The 19,259-nt window shown below is 42.9% G+C and overlaps 1 protein-coding gene across 2 annotated transcripts; it reads left to right on the forward strand.

Moving 5' to 3' along the window:
- Positions 1-11,771: 11,771 nt before the first annotated feature.
- Positions 11,772-18,963, forward strand: LOC124113681. Of its 2 annotated transcripts, XM_046474156.2 has the most exons (4): positions 11,772-11,972; positions 13,119-13,436; positions 14,688-14,747; positions 17,947-18,963. In XM_046474156.2, exons 1-4 carry the CDS (start codon positions 11,903-11,905, stop codon positions 18,030-18,032), a joined length of 534 nt encoding a protein of 177 aa, XP_046330112.1. In that variant the 5' UTR covers positions 11,772-11,902; the 3' UTR covers positions 18,033-18,963. The 2 variants fall into 2 exon arrangements, with proteins under 2 accessions (XP_046330112.1, XP_046330113.1); XM_046474157.2 differs by lacking the exon at positions 14,688-14,747 and having other exon boundaries at positions 11,773-11,972.
- The last annotated feature ends 296 nt before the right edge of the window (positions 18,964-19,259 follow it).

The raw sequence follows: 19,259 nt of genomic DNA on the forward strand, positions 1-19,259 counted from the left end.
TGTACTAGGCCGGACTGATGCCGATTTATAGTGCTAGCTCACTGAGATACCATGCCGCAGTTTAACAGGAATATCCCACTCAGACACAGTATACTGACTCCGAGCCGACCAGTCCTTGTTTTAGCCACTTAATGCCAAGCGCCAGACAGGGTAACAACAAGTACCATTTTTAACGTCTTTTGGTATGACGCGGCCGGGGATCGAACCCTGGACCTTCCGCTCTCCGGTCGGACGCTCTACCATTAGACCACGGAGGCGGTCGTCACGCCGAAGACCTGGGTTCGATTCCCCACATGGGTACAAAGTGTGAAGCCCATTTCTATTGTCCCCTACCAAGATATTACTGGAATATTGCTAAAAGCTGCGTACTTACTCACTCACCTAATTTCTTTAGCTCATATGAGACAACCCATCGTCAATCCGTCACAGTTATGCATACACTACGTTCTTCCATCATCCAAAAATGCATATGATTGTTTGGTTGGTCTGTTGTTTAACTCAGCAAATTTCCAGCTATATGACGGCGGTCTGTAAATAATCGAGTCTGGACCAGACAATCCAGTCATTGTATCATGAGCATCGATCCAAGTAATTGGGATCGATGACATGCATCAACCAAATCAACGAGCCTGACCATCCGATCCCGCCAGTCGCCTATTATGACATGCATAGTCGCCTTTTACGGCAAGCATGGGTTGCTCAAGACCCATTCTACCCCGGATCTTCACCGGTCAAAGGCATATAAACTTTGGTACAAGTCAAAATAGGGAATTGCATTAACAACCTTTGAGCAAAGTCGATTGGCGCTCTTTGAAATCTTCATAGAAAGAGCCATCTTCCCGAGGCAAGAGAGTTAACTGACTAAAAAAGTCCAGTTTCCACCCTTGCCGAACTAGGCTGGTATTATGGAGTTACTTTTTGACTGGTCTATGCATAGTCCAATCAAAATCGCGCACCGAAATCGAAATCCGCTTCGTAATCTGTCGTGCAGATGTCAGTCAATTGCAGGATTTGCAAAGCATGTGCACCGCCAACTCGTTGTTAGCAGATATTTTCCAAATTTTTCATGTTTTTAATGAAGGTGCTTACGTGATTTGATGCATTTCGCGATGTAAGACCCGTTTTATCACTATATAGATCTTGATTATTGATCAGATTGTCCTGACCGGGCGCCACCATTTTGTGTGAAGCATACGCAAGTGATACGAGAGGTGGAATCTGATTGGTCCACAGGAGAGGCGTAGAAGGGACATAACTGGTAATAGCCACTGGTGGCGCTACGATGGTGGCGCCCAGTAATTCCAGCCAAGTTCGGCAAGGGTGGAAACTGGACTTTGAAAGTCAGTTAACTCTCTTGCCTCGGGAAGATGAGAAAGAGCATGCTCGCTTGTACCCAAAAAAATGCGAAATGTAGACACCAAAGGCTGGAACTGCACGACATAAAAGGAAAGTTGATTGTGGGAAACTTGAAGTCACCCGGTCTTGAATCTTTATCCATGGATCTAAAGATGAAACATATGAGGTGGTTTCACTGGTCTTTTCTATTTCTTTCAAGGGTATGTGAACCAGTATAAACGTTTTGACCCAATTCCCTTGTTTTTACTTTGTTGTTTACCAATCCGCGTAGAAATTCCGATTATATACTAAAGGACGCCGACATCTTAACTAAATGTCTTCTCCTCAAATTACACATAGTTGATATCTTTGTGGAATGCTCAGTATTTTGCATATTGACTTCTCAGTAAACTTCACATGACATTTGCTTTCATTTTTGGCAAATTGTCCTGAACCTTTGCAGATAGTGATGAAACTAAATATATGTCCCATGGATCAAGGAATGAGGCTTTTCTTCAGGTTTGTAGTGAGGAATAAGGATGTAGTTGATGATAAAATTGAAATCATAATTGAACTTCTGAGATTGAAAATAACCAAGCATCTAGTTATAATTTCTACTTGTCACATATACTTTCTGTGAGTATAAAGAAAGTCCTACCTTGATTGCATTAAGGATTATGGTTAGTCTTTAAGACAGGGAGTTGGTAGTACATTTGTTGGACCCAGCAATATGTCTCTCTTTGTACGATTATTGTGGAGCTTTTGGATCCAGTACAAAACGAAGGGACATGTCTTCAGCTTTTAGAAGTCCTGGTTTTGGATAAAATTATATATTCCTCAGTTGACATGCTTTCTTTATGGCATTTTGTAACAACTTCAAACGTTTCATGTAGGCCAACCAGACTTACATGGTAGCTGGCTGGGACAGAATGGGTTTATTCTAATTCTGTTGTCCCCTTTTTCAGTTTGAGCATTCTTTCAATGACAACATCACGCAGCGACTTAACCAAGTCAACATTCAATAGGTTCAGGCTTTTTATTCTAAAGTTGTTAACCCAATTAGCAGGAGGTTGCTCAAGACATGACGGTCTTTAGTTGAATTATTTTAACTGACGAAGGTTATTACTGTCAACAATAGAGACGTCACCTGTGGTGATATGACTGTGAGTATATGACAGGTTGGTAGCAGAATGATGAATCTTGACAGCTACCAGTAGTACACTGTACATCATGAACTGCCAAGTCCACGTCCTGAAACACGTTCATGTAATTGAACAACTGGGGAGAAAGTATGTTCGTTTAGCAAAATAAAACTGTTATGGGTTCCTGAAATTTGAAATATTGTGAGACGTTCAGGCAAACGGATTTTTGTCTTAGAATGTTACGTAAGTTTACAGTCCCTGGTTAGCTTATTTCAAATTCAGAAATAGGTGGTCATTTCCTGATTTAGTGGAGTTTCTGGTTTGGCCAAATCTTTCAGAGCAATGTAATAAATCATACTCTCTAATATACCTATCATATGTTGAGAAGTGTATAATATACCTATCATATGTTGAGTAGTGTATAATATACCTATCATACGTTGATAAGGGTATAATATACCTAACATATGTTGAGCAGCGTTTAATATACCTATCATACGTTGAGCAGTGTATAATATACCTTTAACATGTTGAGTAGTGTATTATATACCTATCATATGTTGAGAAGTGTATAATATACCTATCATATGTTGAGTAGTGTATAATATACCTATCATATGTTGAGAAGTGTATAATATACCTATCATATGTTGAGTAGTGTATAATATACCTATCATACGTTGAGTAGTGTATAATATACCTATCATATGTTGAGTAGTGTATAAATGGCCTATCATATGTTGAGTAGTGTATGATATACCTATCATATGTTGAGTAGTGTAAGATATACTATCATATGTTGAGTAGTGTATAATATACCTATCATATGTTGAGAAGTGTATAATATACCTATCATATGTTGAGTAGTGTATAATATACCTATCATAGGTTGAGAAGTGTATAATATACCTATCATATGTTGAGTAGTGTATAATATACCTATCATATGTTGAGTGGTGTATAATATACCTATCATATGTTGAGAAGTGTATACTATACCTATCATATGTTGAGTAGCGTATAATATACCTATCATATGTTGAGAAGTGTATACTATACCTATCATATGTTGAGTAGTGTATAATATACCTATGATATGTTAAGTAGTGTATACTATACCTATCATATGTTGAGTAGTGTATAATATACCTATCATATGTTGAGTAGTGTATAATATACCTATCATATGTTAAGTAGTGCATAATATACCTATCAATGTATAATATACCTATCATATGTTAAGTAGTGTATACCATACCTATCATATGATGAGTAGTGTATAATATACCTATCATATGTTGAGTAGTGTATACTATACCTATCATATGTTAAGTAGTGTATAATATACCTATCATATGTTAAGTAATGTATAATATACCTATCATATGTTAAGTAGTGTATACTATACCTATCATATGATGAGTAGTGTATAATATACCTATCATATGTTAAGTATTTTATGTTTTCATGGTAGGGAATGCCCAGGGGTTTCCCCAGGAATGTGGAAGTAGTCCGTCAGTGTTTACGTCATTTCAAGAACACGGTCTCGTGAAAAAAGTATGAACGTCAAATTGTGTCGTTCATTCACTTATGAACGTCAATTTCGCGGTCATGAGACTGACCTTTCGTCCCCTGGAAAAGCTGTATGTCGTGTAAACGTCAAATAAAAAAATTATAACACAGGTACACAAGAGGTTTACTCTTCATTTGGCACCTTTCGGTACGCTAATTTTGCTTTTATGGCCCAAAATATCCGTTTTGCGTTTCTTTTTTTTAATATTATATTCAGGGAGAAGGGGTCTTTTTCAAGTGACAAATTCAGTTACCGCCAAATTCAAAGATTTGTTGTCACAGAATGGGAGGACTTAGGCGGACAAATGTGGGTTATGAATGAAACCCGGAGACATGAAACTTGAAGAACTCAGGCGAACAAATTAAAAAACAGGCGAGCGAGCCTACATTCCTTGTCGGCCTTCGGTTTCAAAGGGTAGTTTTGGACAGTGAATATACATGAATTTCGCTAAATGTCCTGTGCATAACGATACACGTGAGCAGAAAGGGGATTCCCGCGACTGTAATATTGGGATTCCCCGACATTCCGAAGTAATAAATGTAGTCCGCTTCGGTGGGCGTGGCTTATTTTTTACATTCAATGGGAAATAAATGCAATAACACGTGAGCAGTTCAGCTAATCAGAATGCAGCAATGACAACGAACACAACGACAATTTAACTATTGCAGTATAGCTGCAGGGAACACATTTAAAGCCAATTGCCGCAATACAACTGGGATACTGTTAAAAGCAGCGTTAAACCCAACTCACTCACTCATTCACTCACCTGAAGCCAATTTGTTGTCACCTGCCGTTATAAAAGATCCATAAAACAAACAAATTCACTCACTCACTCGTGCAATATGTTTTTGAAACAGTTTATAACTGCACTGTATTCAAGGAAAGAGACACGTAATGCTTGTCTGGATTTATTCAGGTCAGCTATTTTAATATCCAGCTCATGTGTTGTGTAACCAAGCAACTAAACCAAAACTTCATGACCACCAAGTTGTGTCATGGGAAATTGTAAAGATTTTCCTTTTGTAAGTGGTTCGATCCCCGGCCGCGTCATACCAAAAGACGTTAAAAGATGGTACTTGTTGTTACCCTGTCTGGCACTCGGCATTAAGGGGCTTAAACAAGGACTGGTCGGCTCGGAGTCAGTATACTGTGTCTGAGTGGGGTATTCATGTCAAACTGCGGCATGGTATCTCAGTGAGCTAGCACTATAAATCCGGACTAGTACAAGCAGCCACACAAACACACACACACGTACATGCACATCGCTATATAAGTGCAATAATCTTACGCGACGTTAAACCCCATTTCACCATCACCACCTTTTGTAAGTAGGTACTTTTAATTAATCTGTAAAGTCCCTCTTACATTAAACGGTCAACTAAATTGCGGATAGATTGGTCATGTTCCAAATATGACTGTGAATGGCGAGTATCTGATATCTAGCTGATAATTACGGGGCTCAAATTAACATAATATTATCTCGTACGTCGTTCCAGTGAGTTAATAGTTGCCAGTCAAAACTACATTATTTCTTGGTCATGGCGTGTCAGCTCGATGTGGGGGGCAAGCCCAGGGTGATTATGGTGCTGATAACTAGAATAAATCTGGGATTCGAAGCCACAATGGATGCATACACAGGTGAGGTAAAATGGGGTTTAACGTCGCGTCCAAGATTACTGCACTTATATAGCGATGTGCGTGTACGTGTGTGTGTGTGTGTGTGTGTGTGTGTGTGTGTGTGTGTGTGTGGCTGCTGGTACTAGTCCGGATTTATAGTGCTAGCACACAGAGATACCATGCCGCAGTTTAACATGAATACCCCACTCAGACACAGTATACTGACTCCGAGCCGACCAGTCCTTGTTTTAGCACATAAATGCCGAGCGCCAGACAGGGTTACAACAAGTACCATCTTTTAACGTCTTTTGGTATGACGCGGCTGGGGATCGAGCCCTGGACCTTCCCCTCTCCGGTCGGACGCTCTACCACTAGACCACGGAGGCGGTCGCATAAACAGGGGCGAGTGGTGACGAATGAGAAGCGATCTGACCTAAAATGGACTATTTGTTTAATATAAAGTTCTACTCGCGGAAATACTGGAAACTTATAAAAAACTTATAAGGTATAAAAAACAACTATGATCCCCGTATAAAATACATCGCCATTTAATAGCAATTTCTTGTTTGTTTCCTTCTTAACCAGCAACAAAAGAGTATACCGTATTCGATGTAATACGCGACCATGTTCGAGGTAATAAGCGCCCTGGGCAGTCTCAAAATTAGAAATGGGAGTCTGTTATTAGAATATAATTTTGGTGAGATAAGAGTTGAAAGATTGTAAATCTTGTGGTTTATGGTGACTGCCTGATATGATAATAAAAGAAGAATATGAGCGTATTATACACGATAGATATATTTTCGAGAATTTAATTGTCCATAATTAAGGGTGCGTATTATACACGAATAAATAAGTCGTGTGTACATTGATCAGTCGGAAGGGGTGCTAATTGGGATTGTCCACTAGCCAATATAAGCAAATATCGCCGTGAGCGTTTATTAGAGCGGGGCGCTAATTACGTCGAATACGGTATACTTTCCCGGCAGTTTACACTTGAACAATGTGTTCAGACCATGAGCACAACCTGAGCTGCCTAACTCTGTAATGACACGTGAGACATTACCCTCAGTGACTTAGAACGAAGGTACACATCCTTCATTCCCCAAAGCGAGATACTAGTATGAAACACAAACCGGATCATTTTATTGGGGGACGCCTGTTGGATTTATCTTCTTAACTGAAAGTTGCATTAAGACCTTACCCTGCCAGTAATTCCACAGCGTTTGAAATGATTTATGATTCTGGATGGTAGGTTTCGAAATATTTATGTTGATATCTTCATGGAGGTAGCCAGGAAAAAACCCAAACACCTTACAGTTAAGGTGCACGTTCCACACAGAGGACTTTGTAACAGAACTTATTCATACTGTATAATTTGTTAAATTTCTTCATTCACAAAGAGGGGGCACGGGTGGCCCAGTCGTCTAAGGCGCCGCGATTCGCTGCGCAGAGTTGCGTCCCCTGGACACGCCAGAAACCTATGATTGTGGGTTCGAATCCCGGTTCACCCCGATTATTTTTCTAGGTTTGTCAGCACCATACCCGTGCTCGTGGGTTTCACCGAAGAGGTAAACGTCGGAGACCTGCATCACTTCGGGCTTCCTCCCACATTAAGCTGACACGCCATGATATAACTGGAATACTGTTAAAAGCGGCGTTAAACCCAACTCACTCACTCACTCTTTCACAACTACCCGAAGGCATCCCTGATGAGTCACAGTTACAAATTGGTACTTTAATCTCATCACAAGTGTATGCAAGGATTATTCAGCACGTAGGAGATTGTTGGGTGAACAGTTTAGAAGGACATAAACTGCAATTAATAAACTTTATAATCATTTCTCTCGAAATTGCCATTGGGTCCCTATTCTACTTCATCTGCATGTTTGATTTAGCTTATGGGGAAGATGTGTTTGGTTGAGGCTTAGACTGTGAGAAAACGTGTTTAAATGGAACAGTATTCCGGTTAAGATTCAAACGCTTTCCTAAACATGTTTAGGTCTAAACATGTCTTGTATGTGTTTACATTCCTAACTCAGTTTTACAGTGTAGCTGGGGCGGTCGGGTAGCCTAGTGGTTAAAGCGTTCGCTCGTCACGCCGAAGACCCGGGTTCGATTCCCGACATGGCCACAACAATGTCTGAAGCCCATTTCTGGTGTTCCCCGCCGTGATATTGCTGGAATATTGCTAAAAGCGGCGTAAAACCATACTCACTCACTCACTCACTACAGTGTAGCTGGGTGGCGGTCAGCCTGGTGGTTTGCACGTGACGCGGTAGTAGAAACATAATTGTGGCGAACCGGGATTCGAACCAACAATCATAGGTTTCTGGCGTGTCCAGGGGACGCAACTCTGCACAGCGAATCGCGGCGCCTTAGACGACTGGGCCACCCGTGCCCCCGTAAATTACTTGAGGTCTTTTAGTTGCCCGGTAACGCAATGTTGCCAGTAATGACATGACATTAAAATGATTTATGACTTACAATAATTGAGATCGATTACAGATGGGCTTTTCCAAGAGAGCTATTTTAATGTCCAGCTCACGTGTTGTGTTACCTACCAAAAGGTCATGGCGATCCAGTAGTGCCCCAATGCGTGCTTTTGTCATTCTGTAAGGGCTGTAGTGCGCATAGATAGATCATGTTCCATGGTAGCATTTAACTGTGAATGGGGAGTACCTGACCCCAGGACAGAGTGAAATATGATTTAACTGCTGTGGATGGCTCAGATGAACTCAATAATACTGTTATGTCGTACGTCGTTCCGGTGAGTGAATGATGTGGGTTTAAAAAGCGCTTTGAGCAGTATTTCATATCTATCGTGGCGTGTCAGCTTGATGTGGGAGAACAGCCCCGGAATAATGAGGAGTTTGTACTCTACTCAGTCTACTTTGTAGAAACCCACGAGCAAGGGGTATCGTGCTAACAAACATAAAAACATAATCAGATTCAGACTTGGATTCGAACCAACGATCATAGGTAGGTTCCTGGCACGATTAACTGAGTGAGTGAGTGAGTGAATGAATGAGTGAGTGAGTGAGTTGGGTTTAACGCCGCTTTTAACAGTATTCCAGTTATATCGCGGCGTGTCAGCTTAATGTGGGAGGAAAGCCCGAAGTGACGCAGGTCCCAGACGTTTACCACTTCGGTGAAACCTACGAGCACGGATATGGTGCTGACAAACCTAGAAACATAATCGGGGTGAACCGGGATTCGAACCCACAATCATAGGTTTCTGACGTGCGTAAGTGAGTAAGTGATTTATTGAGTATGTCAATATTCCAGTAATATAAAGGTGGGGGACACCAGATTTGGGCTTCACACAGTGTACCCATGTCGGGAATCGAACCCGGATCTTTGGCGTGACGAGCGAACGCTTTAACCACTAGGCTACCCGACCGCCCGGCACAACGAAGTGCGGCACCGAAGGCGAGTGGACGAGAGGTTTTGTTTGTTGATTTGTTGCATAAACTATAAATCTAGCTAAATATCATTTTTGAAATCGATTCCTCATACCATTTTGACTACCATTTTTCATCTAACATTAAACTGCGTAGAATGATGCTCATGATATTGACCACATGGTAGTCTTGTTCAGGTTATATTATATATTATTTACAGACCGATATATACACAAAGATTAAGCACATCCTAATATATATTTCATTATTGTTTGGTCCCAATACTTTTAACAGTCATGAAAGATATAATAACGGGAAGAATTATGTTTTCTCGAGATGATGTAATCAGTCATGCGTGAGGAAAGCTCACGTGCCATGCATAATATGCCCGTGCAGCATGCTACCCTTGAGTATCTCTAAAAAACAGTGTATCCAAACGTTAAAACTGCTTTCTTAAGCTCGATTTTAAACAGTTATTCCATGACATTGTGTGACCATGGCACGAAGGCGATTATCAAACGCCACAAGATGGCTAATAATCGGCATGCATAACGCAGGAATGTCTTGTAATGCCATTGGTCGGAATTTGGTGTATCATCACACTATGGTAAGCCGTTTAGTCGAGAAACATGCTCAGACCTAGGCCTGTGATATACAGAACCGTCCCAGATCCGGAGGACCTCCTGTGACGACACATAGCGAAGACAGGGACCTTTTGCCTCTCATACGCCGAGAACCCTTTTTAACAAGTACATGTCTAAAACAGCTGTGGTTGTCCAATCGTCGTATCAGCACCAGAACCGTCAGGACTAAGGGCTAGACTAGTAATAAAGCGTTCCTTGTTGGGAGATCACCACAAAGCTGCTCGTTTACCATGGTATATTGCTCGACAGAAGTGGAATCTGAGAACTTGGAGACGGATCCATTGGTCAGACGAAAGTCGCTTTCTGCTCTACGTCACTGATGGAAGAGCGAGAGTTTGGAGGCACCGGAACACGGCCTACACCCCCAGGAACATCAAACCGACTCTTGCATACGGCGGGGGCTCGGTAATGGTTTGAGGATGTATCTCTCATGATTGCAGGTTGGATTTGGTCACCATAAGGGGCAACTTTACAGGGGCTCAGTACATCTGGGACGTTTTGAGACCAGTCGTCTTTCCTCATTTTGACAACCACCCTCTTGCTACTCGACATCAGAACATGTATGGCAATGCCAGGCCTCATCGTTCGCATGCAGTCGTGGATAACATGAGGGCCAATAACAACTATAACCTTGCTCTAATGAGCCCAGATTTGAACCCCCTTGAACATGTTTGGGATATTCAGGGGCTGCGCATACAGGCACGAGTTCCTCCTGTACAAGATTTACGCCAATTGGACCGATCAACAGATCCAACTTGAGGCATGAGACGCAGGGTGGAATTCGTCATCCGGGCACGTGGCGGTTATACCCGCTACTAATCTATTTCACGTGTCAGAAAGTAGAGACTTTAAGGAAAATTTTCACATGAAACATCAAACGTAACTCGTTTACTTAGTCCTGCAGCTCCATACTTTATTTAGGTATTGTCTAAGGTCAAAAACGGTACCTGTGTTACCATGATGTTTTTTCAGTAAATATTAATCAAAACTCTCCAATATATTTGTTCTTTATTTGTTCTCAAATGTGTGTTCTAGCCGATGACATTGGTATCGCCCAGCTCCTGTGGTCAGTAATCCCATGCCATGATTTTTGCCATTTGTCATGATTCAGAAATAGCGGTGTGCTTAACATTTTTCTTTGTGTATATTTAGAGAATAGCCCGAGTCTAACGTTTTAGTTTTACACTTTTTCGGAGATAAATACATTCGGTATATTTTGATCTTAGTATCACCAATAAAGGTTAATGTTTAGACGAAAGCTAGATTCATCATATATAGGTTTAATATCGACACATCGACACTCTCTTGTCGAACATATGGGTTTACGATGCAAGTGTCCTAACAGTAAGAGGAACCTCACACAAAAATTTGGAATTTCGTCACAAACGTGAGGCATACCCAGACAAAAGATTTCATATGCAACGAAGTTTTCTTTGAACCCAGGTTGTAACGAAACATAAATATAAAACTCATCGAAACGTCAATACTGTTATTCTTATCAAAAGTCACATGGAGAATATGGCTCCAACACTTTTGAAATCAAGCGTTCTCCTGTTATACAAACGAACGTTAAACCATTGAGCTTAAGTATTGCAGTGTTGTCCCTGTTCACTAGTGAGTGAGTGAGTATGGTTTTACGCCGCTTTTAGCAATATTCTAGCAATATCACGGTGGGGGACACCACAAATGGGCTTCACACATTGTACCCATGTCGGGAATCGAACCCGGGTCTTCGGCGTGACGAGCGAACGCTTTAACCACTAGGCTACCCGACCGCCCCCCTCCCCCAACCCCCCTTCCCCCCACCCCCTGTTCACTCACGTCTGTGTATGTACCCGATATACTTTAGCGGTTGGTTACTCTTGTTACCACAAACACACTATTCAATGCATTTTCTTTGTGAGATTACAAAAAAAACTTTCAATGGACACCTTCTTAAAGCACTTGTTCGTGTAGAACTGAAAACAGATTGTTGAACACAAAGGTCTCTTCTTTATGTATGTTTGTATGACTTGAATGATATATGACTTCAAGCATTTTCTGGTTCAGGTGTATGTTGCAAAATTGCAGACCACAGCAACCATTGTCGGGCAATACCTCAAGACATGTGTGTCTGATCTGGAGCTCTTAAATATGGTGGGTCCATTCGAGGCATCTTATCTTTAACTTAAGGTTGATCCATGTCACAGAATGTTTGGATGTTGGGTGATGGTGCGTCTGTTGTTACTGACGATGCTACTGACGTGTGTCGATAGCCCAGGTACGTAAACACATTAGATATTATCATTAGTTGAATGAATGTCACACGCTGTTTGTATGTTGGCTGAAGAAGCGCCTGTTGTCACTGACGATGGAGCCGTGGGTCGATATCTAGGGTATGTATAAACACTGTAGATGTTCTCATTATGTATATGTAAAGAAAGTATGCACGGTGACCCATGTTTGATGGTAGTTAAAATGAAAGAAAAATCAGAAATTGATATTCTATTGCGATACGGATATCTCAGTTGTATGTTTGACAAGTGTGTTGTGTTTCGGCGACTATTTTCAGCCTTGAAACGTTTTGATACCATTTGTAACTGCTCGGTCAAACCCAATTTCCGAGTGTATACTTTCGTTTGCCGGATAGTTTATGTAACCAATGCTCGGTGCACGGCCAAGGTGTGTATGTTGTTACTGACAGTGCTGTCTGGTGTCGATGTCCCCGGAATGTTTCCTTACTTTATATGGTACACTCGTTTTATGTGTATATAAGACAATGCTCGGTGCACGACCAAGGTGTGTATGATGTTACTGACAGTGCTGTCTGGTGTCGATGTTCCAGGAATGTTTCCTTACTTTATATGGTACACTCGTTTTATGTGTATATACGTCAATGCTCGGTGCACGGCCAAGGTGTGTATGATGTTACTGACAGTGCTGTCTGGTGTCGATGTCCCCGGAATGTGTCCTTACTTTATATGGTACACTCGTTTTATGTGTATATAAGACAATGCTCGGTGCACGACCAAGGTGTATATGCTGTTATTGTAACCCTGATACTATGCATCAACACACGCCCACACTGTGCAATATCAGTGCAATTATATCTGTAGCGTTAGTAATATATCTGGGGGCACGGGTGGCCCAGTCGTCTAAGGCGCCGCGATTCGCTGTGCAGAGTTGCGTCCCTTGGACACCCCAGAAACCTATGATTGTGGGTTCGAATCCCGGTTCGCCCCGATTATGTTTCTAGGTTTGTCTGCACTATACCCGTGCTCGTGGGTTTCACCGAAGTGGTAAACCTGCATCACTTCGGGCTTTCCTCCCACATTAAGCTGACACGCCGTGATATAACTGGAATACTGTTAAAAGCGGCGTTAAACCCAACTCACTCACTCACTAGTAATTTATCTTTTCATCACAGGAACAACACCCGCTTTACACCTCCACACGGACAAGCAGGTTGAGCTAGGACAGCCGTCCAGGATCAACTGTGCGTCAGACAGACCTTTCATCGAGAAGGATTTGATAACGATAAGAGCACCGTCGGGACATAGCGTGTTTCACTGTGATCCATCCAAACCATGTCTTGTCTCTGATGACTATTACTACCTTTACTACAAACTCAAATCAACATTCGTTTTGGGTGTTAACAGAACGACAATGGAACACAACGGAACTTGGACGTGTCAGCTCAATGAGATTAGTGCCACAGGCTTGCTTATAGTGTCTAACGCCAATGGTACGTGATACATATATTCCTATCATGAAATACATTAAGTAGCAACTTCGGTGGTTGGTGTGGGCGTGGCAGACATGGGGATAAAGTGTCGGCCCTTCCAGCCGAAGACATGGCTCCCCTCGTTGATACAATGTATGAATGTATGAAACCTCTTGTACGTGTCCCTTGCTGTTGTCGACCCGTGAAGATCCGGGGTAGAATAGGCCTTCAGCAACCCATGCTTGCCTTAAAAGGCGACTATGCTTGTCGTAAACGGCGACTAACGGGATCGGGTGGTCGGGCTCGCTGACTTGGTTGATGCATGTCATTGGTCTCAATTGCGTGGATCGATGCTCATGATGTCAATCACTGGATTGTCTGGTCCGGACTCGATTATTTACAGACCGCCGTGATATAGCTGGAATATTGCTGAGTGCGGCGGTAACCATCAAACCAACCAACCAACCAACCTTGCTGTTGTCATGGCTGAAATGATGCTGAAACCAAACAGATGTATTATTTGAAGGATGGAGTTTGTATGTTTGTTTTTTATCGCCGTACTCAACAATATTTCGCCAAATGACGACAACCAGTGATTGATATTATGAGCAATGATCCACAATGTCGGGGTACGATGACACGCAACCAAGTCACCCTTGACCCCCGATCCATCACATCGTCTTGTACTAAAAGCATATACGTTAATGAGTCCCCATGGGGTAAAACGGATGAGGAAGACCTCAAATGTTATTGACCAGGGAAGATAATTATTTATATTTATGTTGCGTCGTATTGGTAAAGATCCCAAGAACAGTATAGACCGCCCATTTTTTACATATTTGTTTAGTTGAGATAAAAACTTTGAATCGAATTTCCATCTGCAGCAAAAGTAAATACTGGGCTTTCGTAATGTTAATATTTGAGCTCTTTAACTTTGAAGGCAGCATATTTTATCATGGTGTGTCACGTGACTAAAATGAATCTGTCCTAAAATTCGAATCAGACAAGCAGAACACTCATCGTTTATTATTTGCTTTGTTGAAATCAATAATTTACAGCAGTGGATGTTTTTAGAACTTTAGAAACGTCGGAATTTGATAATATCACCGCTACAGTGTAATTCGTAAGTAAATATATATAGTTACTGTTACTTCCTTATAGTACCAATACAAAAAATACAGTAATTGTTGATCAGTGCTTAATTGGGTCACTTAATCTTTAGATTAATCTGAGCAGTTGTCTTCGCCTGATTAGCGTTTTTGGCTATTACAGAAATGACGTCAAGCCTCACCACGGATTCTATCGTTGGTTTGACATCCACTACAGCAACTGGTTAGCAACTAGTACAGAAACTAGTACTTGTTTTCCTATCATGAAATACAATTATTAGCAGCTGCCTGCCTATGGGTGGCTGAGGGGTGTATGACAGATATTGGGATAAAGTGTCGGCCCTTCCTGCCGGGGGATAAAGTGTCGGCCCTTCCTACCGGCGGATAAAGTGTCGGCCCTTCCTACTGGGGGACAAAGTGTCGGCCCTTCCTACTGGGGGATAAAGTGTCGGCCCTTCCTGTCGGGGGATAAAGTGTCGGCCCTTCCTGCCGGGGGATAAAGTGTCGGTCCTTCCTGCCGGGGGACAAAGTATCAACCCTTCCTGCCGGGGGAAAAAGTGTCGGCCCTTCCTACTGGGGGATAAAGTGTCGGCCCTTCCTGCCGGGGGGATAAAGTGTCGGTCCTTCCTGCCGGGGGACAAAGTATCAACCCTTCCTACTGGGGGACAAAGTGTCGGCCCTTCCTACTGGGGGATAAAGTGTCGGCCCTTCCTGCCGGGGGGATAAAGTGTCGGCCCTTCCTGCCGGGGGACAAAGTATCAACCCTTCCTGCCGGGGGAAAAAGTGTCGGCCCTTCCTGCCGGGGGGATAAAGTGTCGGCCCTTCCTGCCGGGGGACAAAGTATCAACCCTTCCTGCCGGGGGAAAAAGTGTCGGCCCATCCTGTCGGGGGATAAAGTGTCGGTCCTTCCTGCCGGGGGACAAAGTATCAACCCTTCCTGCCGGGGGAAAAAGTGTCGGCCCATCCTGTCGGGGGATAAAGTGTCGGCCCTTCCTGCCGGGGGATAAAGTGTCGGTCCTTCCTGCCGGGGGATAAAGTATCAACCCTTCATGCCGGGGGATAAAGTGTCGGCCCATCCTGTCGGGGGATAAAGTGTCGGCCTTCCTGCCGGGGGATAAAGTGTCGGTCCTTCCTGCCGGGGGATAAAGTGTCGGCCCATCCTGCCGGGGGATAAAGTGTCGGTCCTTCCTGCGGGGGATAAAGTATCAACCCTTCATGCCGGGGGATAAAGTGTCGGCCCATCCTGTCGGGGGATAAAGTGTCGGCCCTTCCTGCTGGGGGATAAAGTATCAACCCTTCCTGCCTGGGGATAAAGTGTCGGCCCATCCTGCCGGGGGATAAAGTGTCGGCCCTTCCTGCCGGGGGGATAAAGTGTCGGCCCTTCCTACTGGGGGATAAAGTGTCGGCCCTTCCTACTGGGGGATAAAGTGTCGGCCCTTTCTACTGGGGGACAAAGTGTCGGCCCTTTCTACTGGGGGATAAAGTGTCGGCCCTTCCTGCCGGGGGATAAAGTGTCGGCCCTTCCTACTGGGGGGACAAAGTGTCGGCCCTTCCTACTGGGTGATAAAGTGTCGGCCCTTCCTGCCGGGGGATAAAGTGTCGGCCCTTCCTATCGGCGGATAAAGTGTCGGCCCTTCATGTCGGGGGATAAAGTGTCGGCCCTTCCTAAAGGCGGATAAAGTATCAATCCTTCCTGCCGGGGGACAAAGTATTGGCCCTTTCTGTCGGGGGATAAAGTGTCGGCCCTTCCTGCCGGGGGATAAAGTGTCGGCCCTTCCTGCCGGGGAATAAAGTGTCGGCCCTTCCTGCCGGGGATAAAGTGTCGGCCCTTCCTGCCGGGGGATAAAGTGTCGGCCCATCCTGTCGGGGGACAAAGTGTCGGCCCTTCCTGCCGGGGGATAAATTGTTGTCCCTTCCTGCCGGGGGATAAAGTGTCGGCCCATCCTGCCGGGGTACAAAGTGTCGGCCCTTTCTGTCGGGGGATAAAGTGTGACCCTTCCTACATAACATTTTGTATCAGGAAATACTGGACCTTTGGGAGCCGGTCTTCATTAGGGAATGCTGCTGAAATGCATGACAGGCTAAGAATAAAAGGTTCAGATCCCAGTTGTTGTAGAACGTATCCTTGTATACTTATCCTCTGTTATAAAACAATCGTTGCATGGATCCGTGGATATCCGGGGCAGTATAGGTCTTCAGCAACCCATGCAAAAAGGCGACTATGCTTGTCGTAAGAGGCGACTAACGGGATCAGGGGGTTAAGCCTCGCTGACTCGGTTGATGCATGTCATCGTATCCCAACTGCGTGGATCAATGCTCATGATGTCAATTACTGGAATGTCTGGTCCAGACTCGATGATTTGCAGACCGCCGTCATATAGCTGGAATAACGAAAAATCGTTTAGCGCATTCAGGGGATATCGGGTCAAGTTGAGACACACACCAACACACACACACGAGTATATTATGGCGCTGGCAGGCAAGGATCTTAGCGGCGATAGAAGACTGTCAGAGGATTTCCATAAAAAGACCTAATGCTTTAACATTGTCTCATCACGTTGGAGACCTTACTTCTATTCCCAACGGGGTGGTCGGATAGCCAAGTGGTTAAAGCGTTCGCTCGTCACACCGATGACCCGTGTTCGATTCCTCACATGGCTGCAATGTGTGAAGCCCATTTCAGGTGTCCCCCGCCGTGATATTGCTGGAATATTGCAAAAAGCAGCGTAAAACAATACTCACTCACTCTATTCCCAACATAAGAAGCACGTTACTAGCGGTATGTATTAACTCACGTCAGCATGATTCATGCAAACGCCGGTGACAGGAACACTTTCGGTGAGCCTTGAATGATCACGGTGTTTTATTCGATCATGAGGTGAGGTGAAATGGGGTTTAACGCCGCGTCCAAGATTATTGCACTTATATAGCGACGTGCATGTATGTGTGTGTGTTTGTGTTACTGCTTGTACTAGTCCGAACTGATGCCGATTTATAGTGCTAGCTCACTGAGATACCATGCCGCAGTTTAACATGAATACCCCACTCAGACACAGTATACTGACTCCGAGCCGACCAGTCCTTGTTTTAGCCCCTTCATGCCGAGCGCCAGACAGGGTAACAACAAGTACCATCTTTTAACGTCTTTTGGTATGACGCGGTCGGAGATCGAACCCCGGACCTTTCGCTCTCCACTAGACCACGGGCGCTCTACCACTAGACCACGGAGGCGGTCTATTCGATCATGAACATCGTCACATTATGCACAAGTGTATGGACGAACAGCATGAAAAATGCAACTGTTATATGTTTTCTTAGAATTATAAATTTAAAGCGACAAAACATTTTCCATAATCATAAAAATGTTAAGCTTATCTAAGTATCTGACAAGAACAATTCTAATTGCATTTTTTCACTTTCAGGAAGCTGTGGTAGTCAAGCCGGATCTGTTTATGTGAAGGTGTTCCTTGTGTATATCATTCACATTAATACCTCACACAACCGCTGAGGTGGGCACAGGATATAGAATGAAACATCTTTACCAAAGGTGCCCTGATTACACAAGGCCATTTAGAAAGAGGTCAAATGTAACACATGTTATATTTGGGATAACACTGGTAGTCCGACAACTGGTAGTCTTGATCACGTACTTTGAGTACCCCTCTGACAAGCGTAAATGACACGGCTCCCATGGCCGAAAGCTATGAATACATAATGCCATTTAGAAAGTGGTCAAATGTAACAAATGTTATATTTGGGATAACTCTTTCCCTGATAACATGCATGAAATTGTTTCAACAAATATGTCTGAACCTATCTGTATCACACTGTCCCTACTGCGAGACTCCACTGGGATTACCGCGGTTGCAATACAAGAATGAGATTGGGGAAGACTTGGTGTATTGGAACTAAACAACGTTACAAATGAATGTCATATTACTCACCATGTTGAAGACGTCCCCAAATATGTAGTGTGACAAACATAAATCATCCTTAGCACATTGTACTAATTATTTGAAGGTGTGTCTTGTATATATCCTTTATATGAAAGTTGCATTGATCATATTGTACTAATTATTTGAAGGTGTTTCTTGTATATATCCTTTTAATTGAAAGTCGCATTGATCATATTGTACTAATTATTTGAAGTTGTTTCCTATATAGATCCCTTACATTGAAAGTCGCATTGATCATATTGTACTAATTATTTGAAGATGTTTCTTGTATATATCCTTTTAATTGAAAGTCGCATTGATCATATTGTACTAATTATTTGAAGGTGTGTCTTGTATATATCCTTTACATTGAAAGTTGCATTGATCATATTGTACTAATTATTTGAATGTGTGTCTTGTATATATCCTTTACATTGAAAGTCGCATTGATCATATTGTACTAATTATTTGAAGGTGTGTCTTGTATATATCCTTTACATTGAAAGTTGCATTGACCATATTGTATTAATTATTTGAAGTTGTTTCCTATATAAATCTTTACATTGAAAGTCGCATTGACCATATTGTACTAATTATTTGAAGGTGTGTCTTGTATATATCCTTTACACTGAAAGTTGGATTAAGACCTCACACTCCCGCCGGGGCGAGTACGAAAAGAAAGATGAAATGTCTCAGCTACAAAGTGTCCTGATTACATGGATGAATTGGTTAAAACTGTCTGTGACACACATTCACCACTTCAAGACACAACTGATTTTTGTTGTTGTTTTTGTTTAACG

This window comes from Haliotis rufescens, unplaced genomic scaffold, assembly GCF_023055435.1.
Source record: "Haliotis rufescens isolate VD_foot unplaced genomic scaffold, xgHalRufe1.0.p SCAF_6, whole genome shotgun sequence".
In the NCBI taxonomy this organism is placed as follows: Eukaryota; Metazoa; Mollusca; class Gastropoda; order Lepetellida; family Haliotidae; genus Haliotis; species Haliotis rufescens.